The following is a 21,431-nucleotide window of genomic DNA, read 5'->3' as shown; positions in this document are numbered from 1 at the left end:
CCTCTGGAAAAAAACACATTGCACATGATCAGAGGTGACGCATAACCGATAGTTGGGGGCATGTATTTTGAACCCTCTTCCTGCAAAATACCCAAACAACCTGGCAGAAATCTGACAGGACATGTGACCCCCAATGCCCTCCCGTGCACCAGGTTTGAGTTCAAGTTCTGATTAACTCTTACTTTCCTTGAAAAAGAGATTATTAGTTTGTCTCAGCACACTTCATAATAGTTTTCATTTGAATAGGTGCTTTGTGACAAGGTTTATGAGATTGGAAGGCAATGGTAGTGCAGATGCCGAACCTGATTACTAACCTTTCTGTGAAGGATTAAGTGGAACTTGGTGCTTGTAGTATTGCAATTTCAAGCTGTAGTCCCTGATTGAATTGAGAAATGTTTTCCTCAGAATGATATGCTTAAAATAAACTATGTCTTAACCAGATCTGCATTTAAGGTGGCTTTTGCTTTTGGAATGGGTAAGAGATTTGTGGTGTTGCATAAGTTAGAAAGCTATTCACAATTGTTATTAAATACCTCCTAATGGAAGGGGTATTAGGAATTGCATCACTTGCTTTGAAAATACAACTATTTAAAAACACCTCTAGAAGATGATATCGTTTCATAGTGTATTTGCATTAACACACAGGATGAAATTGCAAAACTAACCTTTGTTGCAAAGAGTCCTGTGGCACCTTATAGACTAACAGACGTATTGGAGCATGAACTTTCATGGGTGAATACCCACTTCGTCGGATGCATGTCATGGTATTCACCCACAAGAGCTCATGCTCCAATACGTCTGTTAGTCTATAAGGTGCCACAGGACTCTTTGCTGCTTTTACAGATCCAGACTAAGACGGCTACCCCTCTGATACTTAACCTTTGTTATTTGTCTTAGCATTTTCATTACACAGTTGATGTATGGACAGCAGTAGCAAAAAAGGCATAAAGCCAAAAGCATCTAGAAGAGCAAATACACCTCTGCCCCGATATAACGTGACCCAGTATAACACGAATTCAGATATACAAGTCTCTCGCAACTTACGTGCATTTAACATGCGCAATTTCAGCTTTACGCTGAAAGGCCTGGAGTCCGGGAGGGGGCGTGGCCTCAAGTAGAAGAGGCGTGGCCTCAAGATTTAAAGGTCCTGGGGCGAAAACCGCGGAACGGAACCCCCGTCTAAGATGTGACAGACCTGTAATGCGGTAAAGCAGCGCTCTGGGGGTGCGGGGCTGTGCACTCCAGTGGATCAAAGCAAGTTCGCTATAACACGGTTTCACCTATAACGCGGTAAGATTTTTTGGCTCCTGAGGACAGTGTTATATCGGGGTAGAGGTGTAGCTGCCAGTCTGAGACTTTTCATAAAAGACATAATATTAAGAACAACTCCTCCTGTTAATTTCCTTGCAATTATCCAGGGGGCTTTAGTACAGGATTCTGTATTTCACTGGGATGCTTCTAAACTTTCTCTGACTTTGTGACCTTATGTCTTTGAAGAGAGAGTGCTATTTTTTAAATGTTATTTTATCAGTCTCATCAAAACAGTTTTCCAAACATTTTCTTGCCTCTTCAAATGTTTGTTTCCCCGAGCTGTCATCTTTCACACATAGACTATCTTTCACAAGATAGTCCCTTGAAATAAATATTTGCAAAACTGATCATTGCAGCTGCCTATAGTTAAGATCATGTCAGAAACAGAAGAGATTCAGAGACAGGTGACAAAAATGATTAGACAGGAAAATTTCCATAAGAAAAAACATTGAAAAGACCATGACTGTTAGTTTACAGATGAGACAGATAAGAGGGGACACGATAGTGGCATACAAATAATGAATGGTCTGAAGAAGGTAGATCAGGCACTTCTGTTTGCCTTCTCTCATAATACAAGAGCAAGGGAACATTCAATCAAAGGCAGCAAATTTAAAACTGATAAAAGGAAATACTTTTTATACTATGCACGATGAAATTGTGGCAGTGAGTTCCACAGTCTACCAATGAGGACAAGAGATTAGTAGGATTCAAAAAAGGATGAGTCATTTACATGGATAATGAGAACATCCACAGTTACAATAACTGAAAAGCTTGTAAGGAATAAAAATCTTCCTGCTTTGGGGGCATAAGCTATCCTCTACCTGACAGGACTAGGAAGCAATTTCTCCTATAGAAAGTTTATTCCATGGATGTTCACTTTAGGATTTCTTGCATCTTCCTCTAAAGCTGTTGATTCCGGGCACTGAACTAGGTGGATCTGATGTATGGCAGTTCCTGTCCGGAGTTGCATTGTTACTTTCTGTTCCCAATTAATCAGAACACATTATTCAAAACTTTCTTAAAATTTCACCATTTTTAGTGACAATTTCAATTCTTGGAGTCTCATTCTGATCTCATTCACATTGGTCTTACATCTGTGTTACTTCATTTATTTGATCAGAATTACTCCTGATGAACAGTGTGAACAAGATCAGATTTGTCCCTTGGTCTCAGACTGGAAGAGAATTTTTTTTTCTGAAAATTAGAGCAAAAACTACATGTAAATAATCAAGAATAACAAACTGCCACAAAACAAACAAAAAGGTCTTTTCCATATCTTAGGATTTGAGGCAAGTATAACACTCTTGGTCACAGTGACCTAGTACAGAGAAGAGTCTGAAAATTCAGAATTAATATAGGGATACAGGGAGTATCTAGTTGGCCTATAAAAATGCATAGGGCCTGATCAAATTTTCATTAAAATCACTGGAAGTTTTTTCATTGATTTCAATGAGAACTGGATACGATTATTAATCAAGAACACATTACTTTAAACCTGTGGTAGTATAAGGATTTCTTGGGTCAGATCGTCAGCTGATGTAAATTGGTGTTGCTCTATTAATGTCCATGGAACTATGTTGATCTACACTAGCTGAAAACCTGGCCCCTTAAGGGACTCTAAAACCATTGTGTTTTGCTTTGAGTTTAAAACAACATATTTTTGTAGTTACAAAGGTTCTTTGACATCCCGTTAAAAGGTTGTATTTCAGCTACAGCATAAATTAAATCCATAGTGGCTACAATACTAAGGATGTATCGACTTCTCAAACCCCAGTAGGCAGGCTGAGAAGGATATAACCCTTAGAGCTAAATTGCTAGCAGAAAACTATGAGGACAAAAATGGAAAAGGAACAGATCTCACTGTGCTGCTCTCATTATACCTAATTCATAATGAAAATGCTATTCAGCCTACACTTGGAGTTCTCTTCCTCATCCTTTCAGGCAACTGTACAATCTTACCAGACAGAGACCTCAAACATAAGTGATCTCATTATGAAAAATAACCTAAAGATCATCAGAATGATCAGGGCTTCAATAATAAAAATGTTCAGCTGTTCTACAAGCTCTCAACTGCTAATACACTGAAAGTCTGCAAAGCTTACTTTCCCTGCTCTACCTTGTGATGTTTCATCAGCATGAGATGATATTTCTTCACAATGATGCGACATGGTATAAATATGAGCGTGCTACACCTACATTTCACTACCTCTGCCACCATCATAACTGCAAAAACACATATTAAAGCATGTGAAAAATCCAATGACAGCTGTGAAAAACACAGAAAAGAGCATGCAAACTAGGGTGGCCAGATGTCCGGATTTTATAGGGACAGTCTTGATATTCAGAGCTTTGTCTTATATAGGGCACCTATCACCCCTCACCCCCATCCCAATTTTTCACACTTGCTAGCTGGTCACCTTAAGAAACAAGTAAGGAACAATCAGAGAGGGAGGAGAACCAGGAGAGGACTGAGTCACAGAAACCAAGGAAGGACAAGACATCAACAAGAACAAGAAAAACTTGGTCGGCTGTGTCAGGGGTAGCTGACAGGTCAATGAGGATGGAGTACTGGTTCTGAGCTGTGGCTAGAAGAGGTCATTTTGGTGAGAACCCTTTCATGGAACACAAGAGGCAGAAACTGGATTGGAGAAGGTCTTGAATGGAATTGGAGGAGAGGAACGCCAGACAACACAGTCAGTGAACTTAGAGATGAAAGGGAAAAGGAGAGAAATTGAAGAGGCACATGTAGGTCAAGGGTTAGATTTGGCAGACTAAGGGCTTGTCTACATGAGCATTTAGTTTGTAACAAGCTGGGGTGTGAATTTACCCCTTAGTAGCCTGCCTGTTTGGACTGACTGTCTGTGGGGACCCTGCTGACCTGCACTAAGATTTCATTAATGCTTTTTGATCTAGTCTTAATTCAAAAAGTCTCACACATCACTAGATCCAGTCCAACCATCTTGGAACTCATAATTCAGTACAATTTGTAATTTACTTCACTAAGACACAGTTTAGTGTCTGGAGTATGGGACTCTGGGGCTACTTATTGATCTATTATATAGTGGGCATGAGAAACCTTATGGTTAATTAAAAGAGAATCATCAGAGAATGGGCATCTGTGATAGCTGCCAAAAGGATAATATTTTTATTTGATATAAGGTTGTAAACGGGCTACTCACCGCCGCGGTGCCTCCTGCTGGTTTTTCCGCAGAATTAGCTCTTTTTCAGCCCGGAGCGCCCTCTGCTGGCCAGTGATCCGCCTGTTTTCTTATCGGCCCCGTGTCCCTCCCAGGACCCTGGTGCCCCTTTAACTGGGTTTCCCCCTCCCCAGGGAACCCCCACCCTGGTTTCCCCGCTTCGCCTCAGAATGGCTACTGCCCAGTCGTGCTCTAGCCCCAGCTCCTGGGTCAGACTGCAGTATCCACCTTCTCATCACAGGCAAAGGGGGTTTGGACCTGCTGCTTTACCTACTCCTAGGTTGTCCCATGCAACCCCCAGTACCTCTTGCCCTTTTCTAGGCCGCAGCCTGGGGCTTTCCAGGCTGGAGCTTCCCTAGCTCCTCAGCCTTTCCCCAGCCCTGCTTCACCATAGGTACCTTTTCAACCTCTAAGCAGGCAGGCACATCTCCCTCTGGAAGCAGAGAGAGACTATCTGGGCTCTGGCTTCCCTGCCTTCTTATAAGCCCCAGGGCTTCAGTTTGGGGCGTGGCCCCAGCTGTGGCTACTTCCTTACTCAGCCCAGCTTCCAGATCCACCCCTCTCAAGCCCTGGCAGGCAGCTTTTCAAGCGCCTCTGGGCAGGAGCAGGGTCCACCCTGCTACAAAGGTCATGACAGCAGATACTGTAGATGGTAACAGAGCTTGAAATCCACTGAGATATTAGAGTTGAAATAAGCTTGTACTTAAAACCTATAATCTGCACACAGATGTGGCCCCTTGGGGCAAGAGGTGATACTGACAGGATTAGTGAAAACAAATTTATTGTCATTTGTTAGCTTTACTGTTTATTCTTTCTCTGTCTTCACCAGTTAATTTTAGCTTTCTCTTTTGCTTAATATTTTTTCTTCATAAAATTGACATAAAAATAAAATGTTAGATCTGTTTAAAAAATAAAAGGATTTGGATAGTTAAGGGCATGTTCACTACTGAGAGTAAGAGGTTCAGTAAGAGGCCCTCAGTTAAGTAATATATATTGTGTGGTATTAACAACAAAGAGTAGGAAGTATTCTTACTCAATTAAAGTTTAAAAAAACAAAGCATTATTTTTTTAAATCAAAGCATTACTTAAAGCACTGTTAGCCTTGTTTAATTTCTTTAACATATCTGGGTGATGTCCTTGTTCATTGTTGTCTTTGTGTTTCAAAGCCAAATGAGGATCCTGTTAGAAATATCTATTTGTAAATGGGAATATCTGTGCTTCTGTGTTAAAATGTGGCTAGCATCACTCATCAAAACTTTGTAATAAAACGAGAAACAGATGTATTGATTTAGACCCAGCCTAGGCTATTTTTCCTCATTTACATTTAAGCTCTTTGGGGCAAGGACCTTGGTGAATATTTTCAAAGACGCAAATTGCAATCAGTTACCTAATTCCCACCAAAACTTAATGACGTTAGGCACCCTTTTTAAATCTCCCTCTTCGACATTTTACTTGCTTGGAAAGCACTATACAATCCGGTTATGATAAATGAATAGTCACCTTTAATTTGAGATTTGACATATAGTGCAGACAGAGTACTGTCCACCACTATGGGTAGTCTACACTGCAATTAAAAACCTGCGGCTGACCCATGCCAGCTACTCAGGCTCATGGGAGTCAGGTTAAAGGTCTGTTTAACTTCAGTGTAGTCATCCTGGCTCGGGCTGGAGCCTGTACTCTAGGACCCTGCAAGGTGATAGGGTCCCAGAGCTCAAGCCTGAACGTCTACACAGCAAGTCCCTGGGCCTGAGCCCCACAAGCCCAAGTCAGCTGGCCAGGGACAGATGGGTGTCTAATTGCAGTGTAGACATATCCTAAGTTTCCTAGATGTGCTCTCTCTCGTGTTTTGGTTCTGCAGATATATAATAAAAATATTATTTTAAGCACTAACGTAAGTCTATATAACTGTAGACACACAGGAAGCAGGTCTGTTGTTAATTTTTATATAGTCACTTTTCAGAGTAGAATGTTTCTTTTAAACAGAAGGATAGTATTGTACTTAAAACTCTGGACTTGGCCTGAGAGATCTTGGTCCAAATCCCAGGTCTGTCACAGACTTCTTGTGTAACCATGGACAACCATCTTAATCTCTCTGGATCTCAGTTCCCAATCTGTAAAATGGGGATAATACTTCATCTTTGCTACCCTTTGTTTGCCTTGTCTATTTAGATTGTAAATTGCTCAGGGCAGAGACTGTGTGTTTCTCTCTCTCTCTCTCTCATATATATAATGTATGCACAGTGCATAGCACAGTGAGGCCCTGATCTCACTTGGGACCTCTAGGCCCCACTGCAATACAAATTATTAGTAATATTTTTGTTTCCCCATATATATAAGGGTTACAATACTCCTCTACTTCACACGCTATGAATTTGTGTTTGTACAATTACTTGAAGATCTCAAGTGCTACATATGTGCTAAATATTATAATAGGAGGATGTAAAGGGGGTGATTTTAAGAGTGCCACTTTCAAAAGGTTGTATTAATGGATATATCACCTATAGCAAGCCAAAGAATAGTAGTTGTGGTTTATTACTACAGATATGAACACTTAGGGTATGTCTACACTTACCGCGCGAGTTCGACTTCTCGGAGTTCGAACTATCGCGTCTAATCTAGACGCGATAGTTCGAACTCCCCGCGTGCTCCGGTCGACTCCGGAACTCCACCACTGCAAACGGCGGTGGCGGAGTCGACCTTGGAGCCGCGGACTTCGATCCCGCGGCGTCTGGACGGGTAAGTAGTTCGAACTAGGGTACTTCGAGTTCAGCTACGCTATTCGCGTAGCTGAACTTGCGTACCCTAGTTCGACCCCCGCCCTTAGTTTAGACTAGGCCTTAGTGTAAAATCCTGGCCCCATTGACTACAATGGGAAAACTCCCATTGACTTCAAAAGAGCCAGGATTTCACCCTCCATCTTTATTATTTGTCATCTAAGGTGATAATCAAAACACAGAATTTAAGCTCCTTTATAAAATATATGGAAATTAGTGCACTTCTCCATGGAGAGGAAACTTCTATAGCATAAACCAATGGAGCTGAATAAAATACATGGTTGGGTCATGTTTATTTTATGCATGACTCATAGTGCATTTTCCATCTGCAAGCCATAAGGTGCTTACAGTCAATGCATACTAATGTGAATTCGGTTTAGGAGGATGTCAATTTATAACTAGAAACAAAATATTGGCTTGGAGAAAAGCACACCAGTGTTTTTAGAAATAATATTTTCTTTCCCAGCATAAAACACTATTGTCAGTTCAAGGGTGCTCACACTCCTAGATTTGCAACTCATTAGTCAATTGCTTTCTGGTCATAACTTCGCATTTTAGGATGGATTATGGTTCTTGTTTACTTTCTACCATACGTAACACAGGGCGTGTTAACATAGGAAGACTAGTTTTAAACTGTGGGCACCTCAGATCGGTACCTGGGTTACACACAAAAATTGAATGCAGTGGGACTAGTGATGAATGATGAGCATGTGAATAGGTCTTTGCAGAGTCTGGACTTGATCTACTTTTCATTATTTATATAGGGTTTTTTGTACTTAATTCAGGTTGGGCAATAAATAAAGGATATAATTTTTAAACTGATAGTGGTCTCAGTCCTGCAACTATCTTTGTTACCAGACTCCTTGCACCTGCGCAGAGACCCTTTGAAGATAATAGGACTCCACCAGGGTGCAGGAATCTGCCTATGCACAGCCAGTTGCAAGACTGGGACCAGCATCTCTTCAAAATATTGTGCTAGGAATTACTAGTCTTATTAAATAGATACAATCTCATTTGCCCATTGGTCTATGTGGTATTTTTCAAGAATTCTGAGTTATACACAAAAGAAGCAACTCTATAAATGACAGTTCATTGAAAGGCTCAGGAACAAAGCCTAAGGCCTGTGATGCCATCAGCAGCATAGCTTTGTTTTACATAGTCCTTTATTTCCTAAAACACAGACATATAGAGTGGAGCTAAGCTGCTCTCCCTCCCTCGTGTCCTGCTGTTCTGCATCCTCCACACCTGCTGTTCTCTGACTCCTCTAACTCTTCGCCTTGCTCTCTCCCTCCCCCCGAGGTTTTCAGCTCGAGACTGGTGGACAAAGGTTTCAGTAGCGCTTCCCTCGGCCATGCAGAGTTGTAACTCTTAATTTTTAATAAGAGTTGATGTTGAGAGAGTTCACTGTGCTCCAAATTTAGCTTTTCAATTTAAAAACCTATAAGCTGGTGTGGCTGCAGGGAAGCAGGCTCTAGGACTCCAGCTGGTCATGTTCTTAAAATCAGCTTTTTATATTCTTTAAGAATATTGCAGCTGCTTAGCCAGTCAAAAGCCAGGTTACCTTCTTTAGAGATCTGACATATTGATCAATAAAGGGGGCTAGCACAAAACGGGGGTCTGAGAGGAAATGTAGCTTCCCCACTTCTGCTATATGCTGAGGGGATCTGCCTTTCCTGTCCCTGGCATGAGCTTGCAGTGCTCCCTCACAGCTCCCCTTCCTGTGGCAGTCTACTTTAACATTATTGACAACTGTTATATCCTTGGGGCAGCCGGTGTAGGAAGCAATCACTTGAGGCCAGAGAGCAGACAGCTAACCAAAACCTCCATTTTATTTACAGAAACAGAGAGCTCACTCAGCCGGTTGAAACCGGCTGAGCTATCCCTTAATAGTCTAACTCAGTTGCCATAGTAACAAAACCCATGACAACCAAATACACAACAACAACAACAACTTGTAACTTATGGATGTGACTGTGCCGTTCCCAACAGTGGCACAAGAGCGCAAGTACCAACCTCAGGGTGGATTGTTAAAAAAACGGGGCACAAACCCCAAATTGGTCATGCGTTCTAAATGCAGATTTCACCAACCAACTGCATCAAGTACAAACTCCTAAGGCACCTTAACACCCTTAAATGGAATACCAGCCAGTCCCTTTGGAACTCCAGATTGTCTTGCCGCCCAGATGAGTGTATCTCTGTGGCTGATGGCTCTTATGACCAAGAATCATAGCAATATTCAGGTTACTCCTAGTCCCAAAGGACCAGTCATTTACTCCAGGTCAATTATACCTTAGATCGCACAGCAAGGACAATGTTGTAGCAGATCCTATAATAAACTATATGAAGATTTATTAAATAGTAAAAGGAAACAAGAGCATTATTTATAAGATTAAGGCCATGTCTGCACTACAAATATTGGTCGATGCAAGTTATGTTAGTATTAAGCCACCAGAGTTAGTATATCACTAGTAATACCAGCATAGCTATGTCAGTTAGAGGTGTGGGGTATTTTTTACTGGCACCACTTATGCTTGTAAAAGCCCATCTGTAGGTGTAGCTATACTTACAGTGGTCAGGAGAACCAGCATAAGCTATGCAAATCTAAGCACTTTTATATCAGTTATAACACTAGAGGATCTCTCTGCAAATAAGGCCTAAAACTAATCTCTTTGGGGCAGGGACTATCTTTATTATTGTTTATTATTATTATTTATTATATTTTATTTTATTTATTATTACTCCTACTCCTACTTCCACTACGACATGAGCAGGCCAGGCACAATAAGACCCTCATCCCTAATAGGGCCACTGGATAGTAACAGTACAAATAATAGCTAACAGTAAAGTGCAAATCAATGTTAAGGTGCTATCCATACACTGTCATATAATATGCTTTTAAGATGAATAAAATATCCACCCGTGGCGATGACTTGAGCTTGTTTGACACTGTTGTTATATTTTGTAAATTCTTCTACTTCATCTTCAGGTTTGTCTTGTTCTTAAGTTTTTTTTTTTAAAGTGCAAAATATAATTATAACTTATATTTACCTAACTATGTTTAAAGATGCAGTATCTTTCCTTCCTGTACTCTGAGATGCTTATATGTTTTTACATCATGACTGCTTGTCACATGAAGCAGGTTGTTGTTGTTTTTTGGCGATCTCTTTCTTTCCAGTGACTCACAAGGAAAGACTCCTAGATAAGCAGGCAGACAGGGTGCATAGGCAACCAAAGTTGTGTACATAATAGCACAGTGAGAGCCAAAATGCACCAACTCATTTGACTAAAGCCTGCTAACATATTCCATCAATTAAACAACAAACACTGAACAGTGAGCTGGCAATATCAAACACTATGACATCCAGGGTCCAGAGAGGCTATAGGCCAATGAGTTCAGGTTACAGTACAACCAGAAGCTCTCAGCCAGTGAAAATGAAAAGCTGTCTTCCCATTATTTCTCACTTAATATAACTGCTCTGCTCATTAGCAACATCATCACAGGACCTTCCTCGGGAATTCTCTTTTTCCCCCCAATCTCTCTGGGTTGCATTTTCACTAATTAAAATAATATAATACTTTTTCATCAAAGGTTCTCAACCACTTTACAGAGATGAGCGAGTACCATTATTTACGTAACCTGAACCACAGAGGGGAAAAACATCTTGCCCAAGGCCATTGGCCGGGCTTGGAAGAGAACCCCCAGTCTCTTGGCTCCCACCCAGTCCTGTGCCCCACCCACTGGACTTGCCACATGCTACTGACACTGATAAAACAATGCTTTCCTCATCCCTCCAAGCTTAATACTCCAAACTCATTTTAAATCCCCCTGTCTAGTCTAACTATTAATAATTAAAAAATTCTCCAGCTACCGCCTTGCAAATTATAACATTTCTATCTCCAACTTCACTTTTGTGGCCAAAGTTTAGGAAACATTTCACCTCTTCGTGTTTCACTTATTCTACCTGCTGCTCAGTCCAAATAGCTCAGGGAGCATCCTGAGCTGCACAGCACTGAATCTGACTGTTTCACCCAGTACTAGAGAACAGCAGGCACAAAGGGAGAAGCAAGAAGAGGTCAGGAATGTTCCCTTTATTTTGCAATCAGGGGTTATATTATAGATGCAGTTCCCTGTTTTTCTAAGCCAAAAAACCTGATTCTTTTCTATGCTTGGCCTTCGATGTATAGTACTAGTCTATACTACTAGCATCTGTTTATCTATCTTTGGCATTTTTCACACACCTATCACTGTGGCATCCAGACACCAGTATCTAGTACTAATGCAGTACTGCCAGCCCCACGTGTTCAAAAATCATGAGTCAGGCTTAAAAATATCAGGCTCTTGGCCTAGAAATTATGACATTTTTAAAAAGCGATACATTTGGGTTTCTTTTTTACTTGTCTTCTGGTTTCTGATTTGAGGAGCAGGGGCTTAAGGGAAAAATTAAGACTTATGATTGTGCTGGGGATCCCCATGTACAACCTGAAACTGTGGGACCACTGTGCATCCTTACCTCTCCTGCCTGGGTTGTCTCTCACAAAGCTATGCCAGTGACAAGCAGCAACACCCCTCCAGGCACTGTGATCACTTAGCCATCAACATGTGGAGCCCCACACCAGCTGTATTACGACTGCTCCTTGAGCCACTTATGAATCATACAGAGAGGCACCAATCCCCAGCCTTGGACACCAGAAATACACCGTCTCATACTGCTCAAGGGTCCCTTAGACAGTGTAAATGCATTAATAAGTTCACCATTCTGACAATAGGGTAGTAGATGTACGCTTGTTAACTGGAGCTGAGATTTCCCCAAGCACTTCAACCAAAACCACACTGTTTTAGGTAAAATATAAAACAAATGTATTAACTTCAGCAAGATAGATTTTAAGTGATTATAAGTAGCAGAGATTAAAGTTGGTTACCTAAGAAACAAAAATAAATTTGCAGTCTAAATTCTAACTTTAACAGACTAAGCAAGATTTGAATCAAATAGTCTCTGACCCCGCTGGATGTTACATACAGCTTACAGTTCTCAATGCTCTGACTGAACACCCTTCAAGCCTGGGACCAATCTCCCTTGTTCCAAGTCTTTGTAGTACAGATGATCTTTCAGGTATTGAGATGGAGGGAGGGGGGTGCGAGATCAAGTGATGATGAAACTCTCTCTCTTTTTATACTTTCTTCCAGCTGCTAGAAAGATCCCCGCTGTGACCTGGGGGCCAGGCAGTCTCCATTGCTGATGTGCACTCTCTGGGAGAGTGGATTCTTTTTGATGGGCCATCAACGCCTGTCTGGCTATCCTTTGTTGCAACTGAAAGGATAGCTGTGGGTGTTTCCCAAACTCACAACATATTTCAGTAACACATATAGCAATACTTCATAACTTCACACATAATGATAACACATACAATCCAACAGGATATTAATATTCAACTGATCAAGACTTTTAAAATGATGCCTCACAAGGTATACTTTGTACAACCATATCATAATTATATCACAGTGGTGAATGTGGGGCTCCAGGGTGCTACTTTGAGGTATAGAGTGTCACAATGATACAATTGCAAGAGTTGGCAATATTGATTCATAGATTGATAGAATATAAATCCAGAAGCGACTACTGTAATCATCTTGCTTGACTTGTATAACACAGGCGATAGGACTCCCCTGAATTGATTACTGTTTGAACTAGAGCATCCCTTTTAGGAAAAAAGCATACAATTTTGATTTAATAATTCCCAGTGATGGAGAATCCATCAAAACCTTTGGTAAATTATTCCAGTGATTAATTACCCTCACTGTTAAAAATGTTTCTAGTCTGAATTGGTTTAATTTCAACTTCAAGCCACTGGGTCTTGTTCTAACTTTCTCAGCTAGTCTGAAAAGCTCTCTAGTCTCAAATTTCTGTTTCCTTTGCAGCTACTTTGATCAAGGCACCCTTTAACCTTCTCTTTCTTAAGCTTTCTTAAGATGAGAAGACTATAATTGGGCCTATCAATTTACTTTAATTGTGAGCTCAGCTGTAAAAAGTATGTGAAAGTTCATAAAATGTCACAATAACTATAATAACACATGTTGATGGGAAAAGGCATAAAAAGTAGACAAAGACTGAATTAGTCTAAACACAAAGGCTACTGATATAACTCAAGGAATGTGTTAAGATCATGCTTGGTAAACACAAAATATGGGTCCGGAAATCAGTGAACCAAAACAGATGTGTCGGCAACTAGGCCTAATAGATGGGCAAAATAATGAGGGGATGGGCTATTCCCCCCCCCCCGTGCTTTTTGTGGGTCCTTAAAGAAAGAGACTTTGGGGGAAGGGGAGAAAAAAGAACAGGATGGAGGCTACTGGAGTGAGCTTCACCATCATCGCTACCACCCCACCATTTCTTGGGACCCCAAGCCTTAGTCCTCCTGATCCTGAGGGATGTCCTGACCAGAGCAGGCCGGAGGCATCAGCACTCCTACCCAAACACCACCTGAGATGAAATGGGATCAGACTTTAACAATAGCGGCTCCAGTTCATCATGCCTAACTTCTTCTCTTTTCCCCAAAAGGACAGTTATTGCTGTCTTTGATATTGCAGTCTAAGAAACTGTCAAAAAAAGGGGGTGGGGGGTGGGGGGAAGGAAGGCTTTCTGAAAACTCTCTCCAGCTAAAAGGAAAGGGGTCAAGGCATGTTGTTAAAACAAAAGACTTATGTAATATTATACATTTCAAATGTAACTGTTTTTCCTTCTTTTCTTTGTCTTTAATAAAAAGTGAAAAGGATGTTTAATGAGGTGTGTGCCATTGTACTAAGCATGCTGAGCTCTCTTAAGGTCTGGGGTTTGGTACACACTGTTAAATGTCAGACAGTGACTGGATTATGTTAAAATCTTTGGCCCATATATTCCATCTAATCCTTTTTACATATAACATCACTTTTTGAATTTAAGTACAACCCAGGATCTACCCTGCCCCTTCCCCGAAGCCCGGCTCCACTCACTCCATCCCCCCTCCCTCTGCTGCTCATTCTCCCCCACTCGCACTCACTTTCACCAGGTTGGGGCAGGGGGTTGGGGAGGGGGTGTTGGCTCTGGGTTGGGGCTGAGGGGTTTGGAGTGTTGGAAGGGGCTCTGGGCTGAGCCTCCAGCAGGAGGTTGGAGTGAAGGAGGGGGTGAGGGAGGGAGTTTGGGTGCAGGAGGGGGCTCCGGGCTAGGGCACAGTGTTGGGGTGCAGGAGGGGGTAAGTGGTGCTGGGTCTGGGAGGGAGCTCAGGGCTAGGAGTTGTGGTGCGGGCTCCTGCTGGGCAGCACTTACCTCAGGCAGCTGCTGGGCAGCAGCTCAGCGGGGCTAAGGCAGGCTCCCTGCCTGCCCTGGTCCCATGCCACTCCTGGAAACAGCCAATACACACCCGTGGCTCCGTGTGCTGCTCCTGCCTACAGGCACTGCCCCCGCAGCTCCCATTGGCCGGGAATGGGGAACTGTGGCCAATGGGGGCTGCCGGGGTGGTGCTTGCAGGTAGAAGCAGCGCGCTGATACCCCTGCCCCCCCCCCAAGGGACTGTGGAGACATGCCGGCCGCTTCTGGGAGTGGCATGGGGCTGGGGCAGGCAGGGAGCCTGCCTTAGTCCCGCTGCACCACCGGACTTTTAGCTGCCAGAGATTGCGATCGACAGGCAGAGGCTCCAGGATCGACCAGTCGATCGCGATCTACAGGTTGGTGATCACTGATCTAAACTAGTACAACAGCCATGTTTCCCAATCTTTTAATCATTGTCATGGCTCTTCTCTTCTCTGCAATCTATCAACATTCCTCTTGAATTGTGGACACAAGAAATGGACCTACTATTCCAGTAGCAGTCACACCAGTATCACATACCTGCTTGATATTCCCCTGTTCATACATCCAAGGATCGCATTAGCCATTTTGGACACAACATTGCACTAGAGCTCATGTTCAGCTGATTATCCACCCATACCTGCAAATCTCTTTGAATTACTGCTTCCTAGCATAGAGTCTCCCATCCCGTAAGTATGGCCTACATTCTTTTTTCCTAGATTTATGACTTTACATTTGATCATGTTGAAATGCATATTGTTTGCTTGTGCCCAGTTTACCAAGCAATCCAAATTCCTCTCTAGCAGTGACATGCCCTCTTCATTATTTACCACTCCCTCAATCTTTATGTTATCTGTAAAATTTTTCAGTTGTGATTTTATTTCTTCCAGGTCATTGATAAAAATGTTAAATAGAATAGCAACAAAAACAGGTCCCCTTTGGACCCCACTAAAAACAAACCTGCTCAATGATGATGCCTTGTTTGGTTACATCTGGAGATCTGTCCATTTAATGTGTGCCATAAGTTGATTTTGTATCATTCTAGTTTCTTAATCAAAATGTCATGAGTTAGCAAGTCAAATACCTTACAGCACTGTAAGTATATCACATTAAGATTGTTACCTTTATCAACCAAATTTGTAATCTCATGATAAAATCAAGTTAGTTTGACAGGGTTTATTTTCCATAAACCCATGTTGATTGGCTTTAGTTTTATTACCCTCCTTTTTCTTTGTTAATAGAGTCCCGAATCAGCCACTCTGTTATCTTGCCTGGGATCGATGTCAGACTGAAAGGCCTATAATGACCCAGGTTGTTCTGCTTACCCTTGGCACATTAGCCTTTTTCCAGTCCTCTGGAACTTTCCCAGTGTTCCAACACTTACTGAAAATCAACTTTAATATTCCATAGAACTCTTGATTAGCTCTTTTAAAACTCTTGGATATAAGTTAATCTGGACCTGCTGATTTTAAAAATGTCTAGCTTTTGTAACTGGTGTTGAACGTCATCTTTAGTTACTGTTGTAGCCATATCATTCTTATCCATCCCATCATCTGGCTTTTTCCCAAATACAGAAGAGAAATATTTATTGAACACTTCTGCCTTGTTTGAATTATTATTGACAGTTCTACCATTTCCATCTTGTTATGGATCAAATCCATTTGTTAGGATTCCTTTCGTTCCTGATATACTTTAAAAACTCCTGATTTTCTTAAGTCTTTTTACTTCCTTAATCAATTTTCTACAATTCCTGTGTTATATTTGTAACTATCAACTTCCCCTTTCTTCTAATATTTTTGCATTTTTATAGCTGCTTTTACTTCCCCTCTAAGCCAGGCTGGTTTATTAACCAATCTGGCCTTCTTTCTCATTTGTGGCTTTTGGGGTATATAGTAAAATGTTCTTAATAAGTACCCAGTTATTGTTTGCATTTTTCTGTTTAAATTCTTTCTCCCAACATATTTGACTTATTTTTTATTTCAGATTAGTAAAATTGGCCCTTTGAAAGCAATTTCAAACAATTATATATGACAATTTCCTAACTCATAGTTAGGACAATTTCCTAACTTATATATAAAATTGATTTGGATTTTATTCTATTTGCACATAACAAACATAAAACATAATCAAATCATAAATCATTTGTATCTAAGCTACCTCTAATTTTAGTTCTGTAACCAGTTCCTCTTTATCTGTCAAGACGTCTAATATAAAATTCCACCATGTTAGATGTAACCCTTTTTGAATTAGGAAATTGTCATATATAAGTGTTCGAAATTCCAAAGTTGTTTTTTTAATTCTGGCAACATGAGACCTCCACCTTAGGTCACTCAGGTTGAAGTCCCCTTTTGCATCTGAGCGTGCGTGAGAGAGATTTGGTGGTCTGTAGAAGACACCAACTAGTTCCCCATCTTGTGCTTTACCTATTAGAACATTTATCTATCTGCATTCAAGAACATTTGCTTCTGAGTTGTCAGTGATAAGTAGTAATTTTTTTTGACATAGTATGGCACTCCCCTCTCTCAGTTTCTCCACTCCATCCTTCCAAAATAGATCTAACCCATTGATTTTTAACATTCTAGTCATGCCAATCATCTCATTATGTTCCAGTAATACTAGCTAGATAAAATTATGCTCATAACTGAGCAATTCCAGTTCCTCTTGTTTATTATCCAGGCTACTAACATTGGTGAATAAAAGAATTTCTACTCTTCATGCCCTTTGGTGTCTCAGCTAATGTAGTACTAACTTTAGATATATTGCCACGAAAGACAGGATAGGGTGTACTGCAGCACTCTAGGTATCAGGCATAGGGTCTACGCCCGTTGACATAAATGGCAAAATTCACTATGAGGCAGATCTTCAATGACAGTCAAAGAATGCTGAGGTTTCAGAGTAGCAGCCGCGTTAGTCTGTATCTGCAAAAAGAACAGGAGTATTTGTGGCACCTTAGAGACTAACAAATTTATTTGAGCATAAGCTTTAGCCCACAAAAATTTGTAATAAAAAATAATATAAAGCGAGCACCGTACACTTTGTATTCTATGTTGTAATAGAAATCAATATATTTGAAAGTGTAGAAAAACATCCAAAAATATTTAATACATTTCAATTTGTATTCTATTGTTTAACAGTGTGATTAATCACGATTAATTTTTTGAGTTAATCGCATGAGTTAACTGTGACTAATCGACAGCCCTATTTATTTTAACTCATTTTAACTCCCCTAGTTCTTCCAGACATACTGAAACAGTCCAATTTGCTGACAGTATTCCACTGCCTGCGGCATGGTCTCTTACATTACAAAGTTTGGTGTGAATAGCCAACCAAGCACACCCTTTGGCTCACCTCTACCTAGTGCTGTAGAATATAAAGGGTATACATAACTCATACTGTTTAATGTACACATAGCTAAATAAAAGGATAGCATATTTTAAAATTTCTTATGGGAAATGTGTTTTTCCATGCAACAGTTGTAGTGCGAATAAGACAGTTTTGTTTTCGCATTGTATTACTCTAAACCAATGGTCACCAACCGGTCGATCATGATCGACTGCTTGATTCTAGAGGATCTCCCAGTCGATCGCGATCTCCAGCAGTGTAGTGTGGCTGCTGCTAAGGCAGACTCCTTGCCTACCCCAACCCCATGTTACTCCCAGAAGTGGCCTGCACAGCCCGATGGCCCCGGGGGTGGGGGAGCTGGGGTCTCCCTCTGCATGCTACTCCTGCCTGCAAACACCACCCCCGCAGCTCCCATTGGCTAGGAGAGCTGTGGGGGCGGTGCTTGCAGAGAGGGGCAGTGCATGGAGCCACATGACCCCTGCTTCCCATCCCTCCAGGGCCGCAGGGGTGCATTGGCCCCTTTCAGGAGCGATGTGGGGCTGGGGTAGGCAGGGAGCCTGCCTTGGCCTCACTGCACCTGCCACCGACTGGGAGCCTCTGGAGGTAAGTGCTGCTCAGCATGAGGCCCATCCCTGAGCCTCCTCCCAGAGCCAGCACCCCATACCTCCTCCTGCACCCTGAACCCCCTCCCACACCCCAAGGCCCACCCTGTGCCCCCTCTGAGTCAGCACCCCAAACCCCCTCCTGCACCCCAACCCCCAGCCCTGAGCCACCTCCCGGAGCCAGCACCTCATACCCCCTTCTGCACCCCAAACTCCCTCCTGCACCCCAAGCCCTGATCCCCCTTCCAGAGCCAGCACCCCTGTACCCAGCCCAGAGCCCCCTCCTGCACCCAAACTCCCTGCCCCAGGCTCAACCCAGAGCCCCTTCCCACACTGCAAACCCCTCAGCCCCAGCCCAGAGCCCACACCTCCTCCTGAATGCCAACCCCCTACCCCAGCCCAAGTGAGAATGAGTGACGGAGAGGGGGGGGATGGAGTGAGTGAGGCAGGGCTTTGGGGAAGGGTGGGGACCTCAGGGAAGGGACAGGGTAGATCCTGGGTTGCCCTTAGATTCAAAAAGTGTTCTTGGGTGTATAAAGGTTGGAGACCACTGCTCTAAACCATTTTCTCTGTTGCAAAGCCTTGTTGCAAGTACAGATTTCAGCAGATAAAGGTGAGATGATATTGACACCTAACTATGATATTGCATCTTATTAAACAGGTAATTCTCTAATGGATCAATGAAAACAAAACGATGACAAGTTGTGGTCAACAGTCCTTGAATGTGCTGATGGTTGTGTTCTTATTGCTCTTGTCGGCAGGTAATGTTTCTTCCAGAAATTTATTTTTTTATGTGAGCTGGGCGAGGGGATGAATGGATTAAAACTTCATTAAACCCAAGTGCCTACAAAACTAATGGTACCATAAGTAACACTAAGAGTTGAAACAAAAGCACTGTGCAACTTAAACGTAGCTGTGCATTTGGTGACAGGAAACTAAAACAAGAAGAGCAATACTAACACTAATAGGACACAGACTAGATAAGCAGACTCAACATTTGACACTCAACTTCAATAATTTTCTTTACTATGTTAATTCTGATTCGCACCATAGAAATCAAACAATTCAGCCAAATGATCCACCTACTACAGACCTAGAAAGCAAGGTTGTATCATGTGTATTTTCACATTGGACAATAGAGGATGTGTGTCTGTGTACGGATCACGTTATCCTCGCACTTTGCCTGTTCATATTCTTCCGCTGCTATAGTTAAGTTTACAAAGGAGTTCCAATTAGAAGAAGTACTTTTCACAGGCTCATAACTTTCAGAAACTCACCAGTTTTCTGAAATTTTCCATGTTTGTAATTCTGTCTGAAAGTGATTTACTTTGGGGAAGTTTAAGCAGAATTCCATCAATTTTTTTCCTAGTTCCATGAGGGAGTAAAATGACATCCATCCCATTTTAAAATACTCTAACTGCACTTCTGTCATGAGGAATACAGCAAATACATTTGAAACTTGGAATGGATTGATTGAGGATGAATAATAACTAGCTCTTATATAATGATTTTCATTCACATTTCTTAATGTGCTTTATGAAGTTAGATGAGCATTATCCCTATTTTAGAGATGGAGAAACTGAGGCACAAAGAGGTTGAGTGACTTACTCAAGTATACACAGATAGCGGCAGAGTCAAATAAATAATCTAAAGGCAGGAAATGTGGACAAAATAGGGTTGAATTTAGAACCTTTACTCTGCGCATTGTTCAGGCACACTGATAAACTTTAATTACATGATCATAAGTTATCCCAAATACACATGTTGACCTACATTGTAGGAAAAAATATATTATCATCTATCTCAGAAACAGCATGTCATATTAATAAAGACTATTTCATATGCATATGCACAGGGATAGCGTAAAGTTTGTACCTCTGCCATAATGTTCATATTTACTGGCTTTTGAGAATTTTACTTTGCAACGTTAATGTTATACCTTGACTGTTCATAAAAATGGTTCAGCTTTGCTTTGGTTTGAGGATAGATTTTATATGTGTCACACCAACATCTAGCCTCAAACCAAAACAAACCTGTTAGGTCTGAATTTAATATATTTAGCCTTTTTCAGCCCTGACACGGTCTCTTTGGAGGGAGGGGACATGCTGTCTGTAAAGAAATATGTCTTTGATTTGATCCTGTTTACATAGGATTTCTGCATATTATATAAATCATTGATAAATACCAGGTACTATTCTAGCATTTTATTTTATTTGTTTATGCATGAGTACCTTATCCTCTCATAGTTCCTTTATTATTTTTTGACATTTCTCATGGTGCATGGTGCTATGCTGCAGGATGGGTGTTTAAAATGATAATGGCAGCTTTAATTTATGTACCCCAGGTAGGATTGTCAAAAGCATTCGGTGCTGGCCTAAGTCTGTGTCTACTGAAGTCAGTGAGAGTTTTAACCATTGGGAAGGGTGTTAGCCAGTGCCAAGTACCTTTTAAAATTCTATCCCCAGCCTTTACAAAGCATTAACACAATTGAGAGTGTTTTCTTGGCCTCCTTTCACATAAATGGCAAGTTGCCTAAAACAATGGAAACATGTTAATTTTGTAGCAGCATCACAGTAACAAAGGTCCATAGTAACTTTGTTGATAACCATAGTAATTACAGGGCAACTTGTGTTTATCTATGTAATCAACTCAGATATAGATACAATGTATGGCCCCTATGCCCCAGATTCTGTAAAGGGAGACTACTGGCTTTGCATAATTTGAATGAAAGAACTACAGGATTCTGCTTTTTACTGCAATTATGTTAATTTCATACTTGAAGAGGAATGAAGACCTAATAGAAAGATTTCTATGTAAGATGGTGCCTTATTTCAAGCACCATGATCTATTAAAAAGTAGAATATAGAAAAACAAGGATATTTG

The 21,431-nt window shown here is 41.4% G+C and overlaps 1 protein-coding gene and 1 long non-coding RNA gene across 3 annotated transcripts in view; one reads left to right on the top strand and one right to left on the bottom strand.

The window, feature by feature from the left end:
* SHISAL1 (shisa like 1) overlaps positions 1 to 21,431 on the top strand; it is a 366,253-nt gene that overhangs the window by 307,775 nt on the left and 37,047 nt on the right. For both annotated transcript variants that reach the window (XM_045013359.1, XM_045013367.1), the window contains one exon: positions 19,210 to 19,309. In XM_045013359.1, the coding sequence (XP_044869294.1) occupies positions 19,243 to 19,309 (67 nt within the window). In that variant the 5' untranslated portion in view covers positions 19,210 to 19,242. The remainder of the gene's footprint in view (positions 1 to 19,209; positions 19,310 to 21,431) is intronic.
* Positions 16,792 to 21,431, bottom strand: part of LOC123368522 — an 80,274-nt gene continuing 75,634 nt past the window's right edge. The window contains exon 4 of the long non-coding RNA XR_006578807.1: positions 16,792 to 17,522. This is a non-coding gene — a long non-coding RNA (uncharacterized LOC123368522). The remainder of the gene's footprint in view (positions 17,523 to 21,431) is intronic.

This window comes from Mauremys mutica, chromosome 1, assembly GCF_020497125.1.
Source record: "Mauremys mutica isolate MM-2020 ecotype Southern chromosome 1, ASM2049712v1, whole genome shotgun sequence".
NCBI lineage: Eukaryota > Metazoa > Chordata > Testudines > Geoemydidae > Mauremys > Mauremys mutica.
Note: the sequence above shows the minus strand (reverse complement) of the source record. Positions and strands in the feature narration are given on the sequence as shown.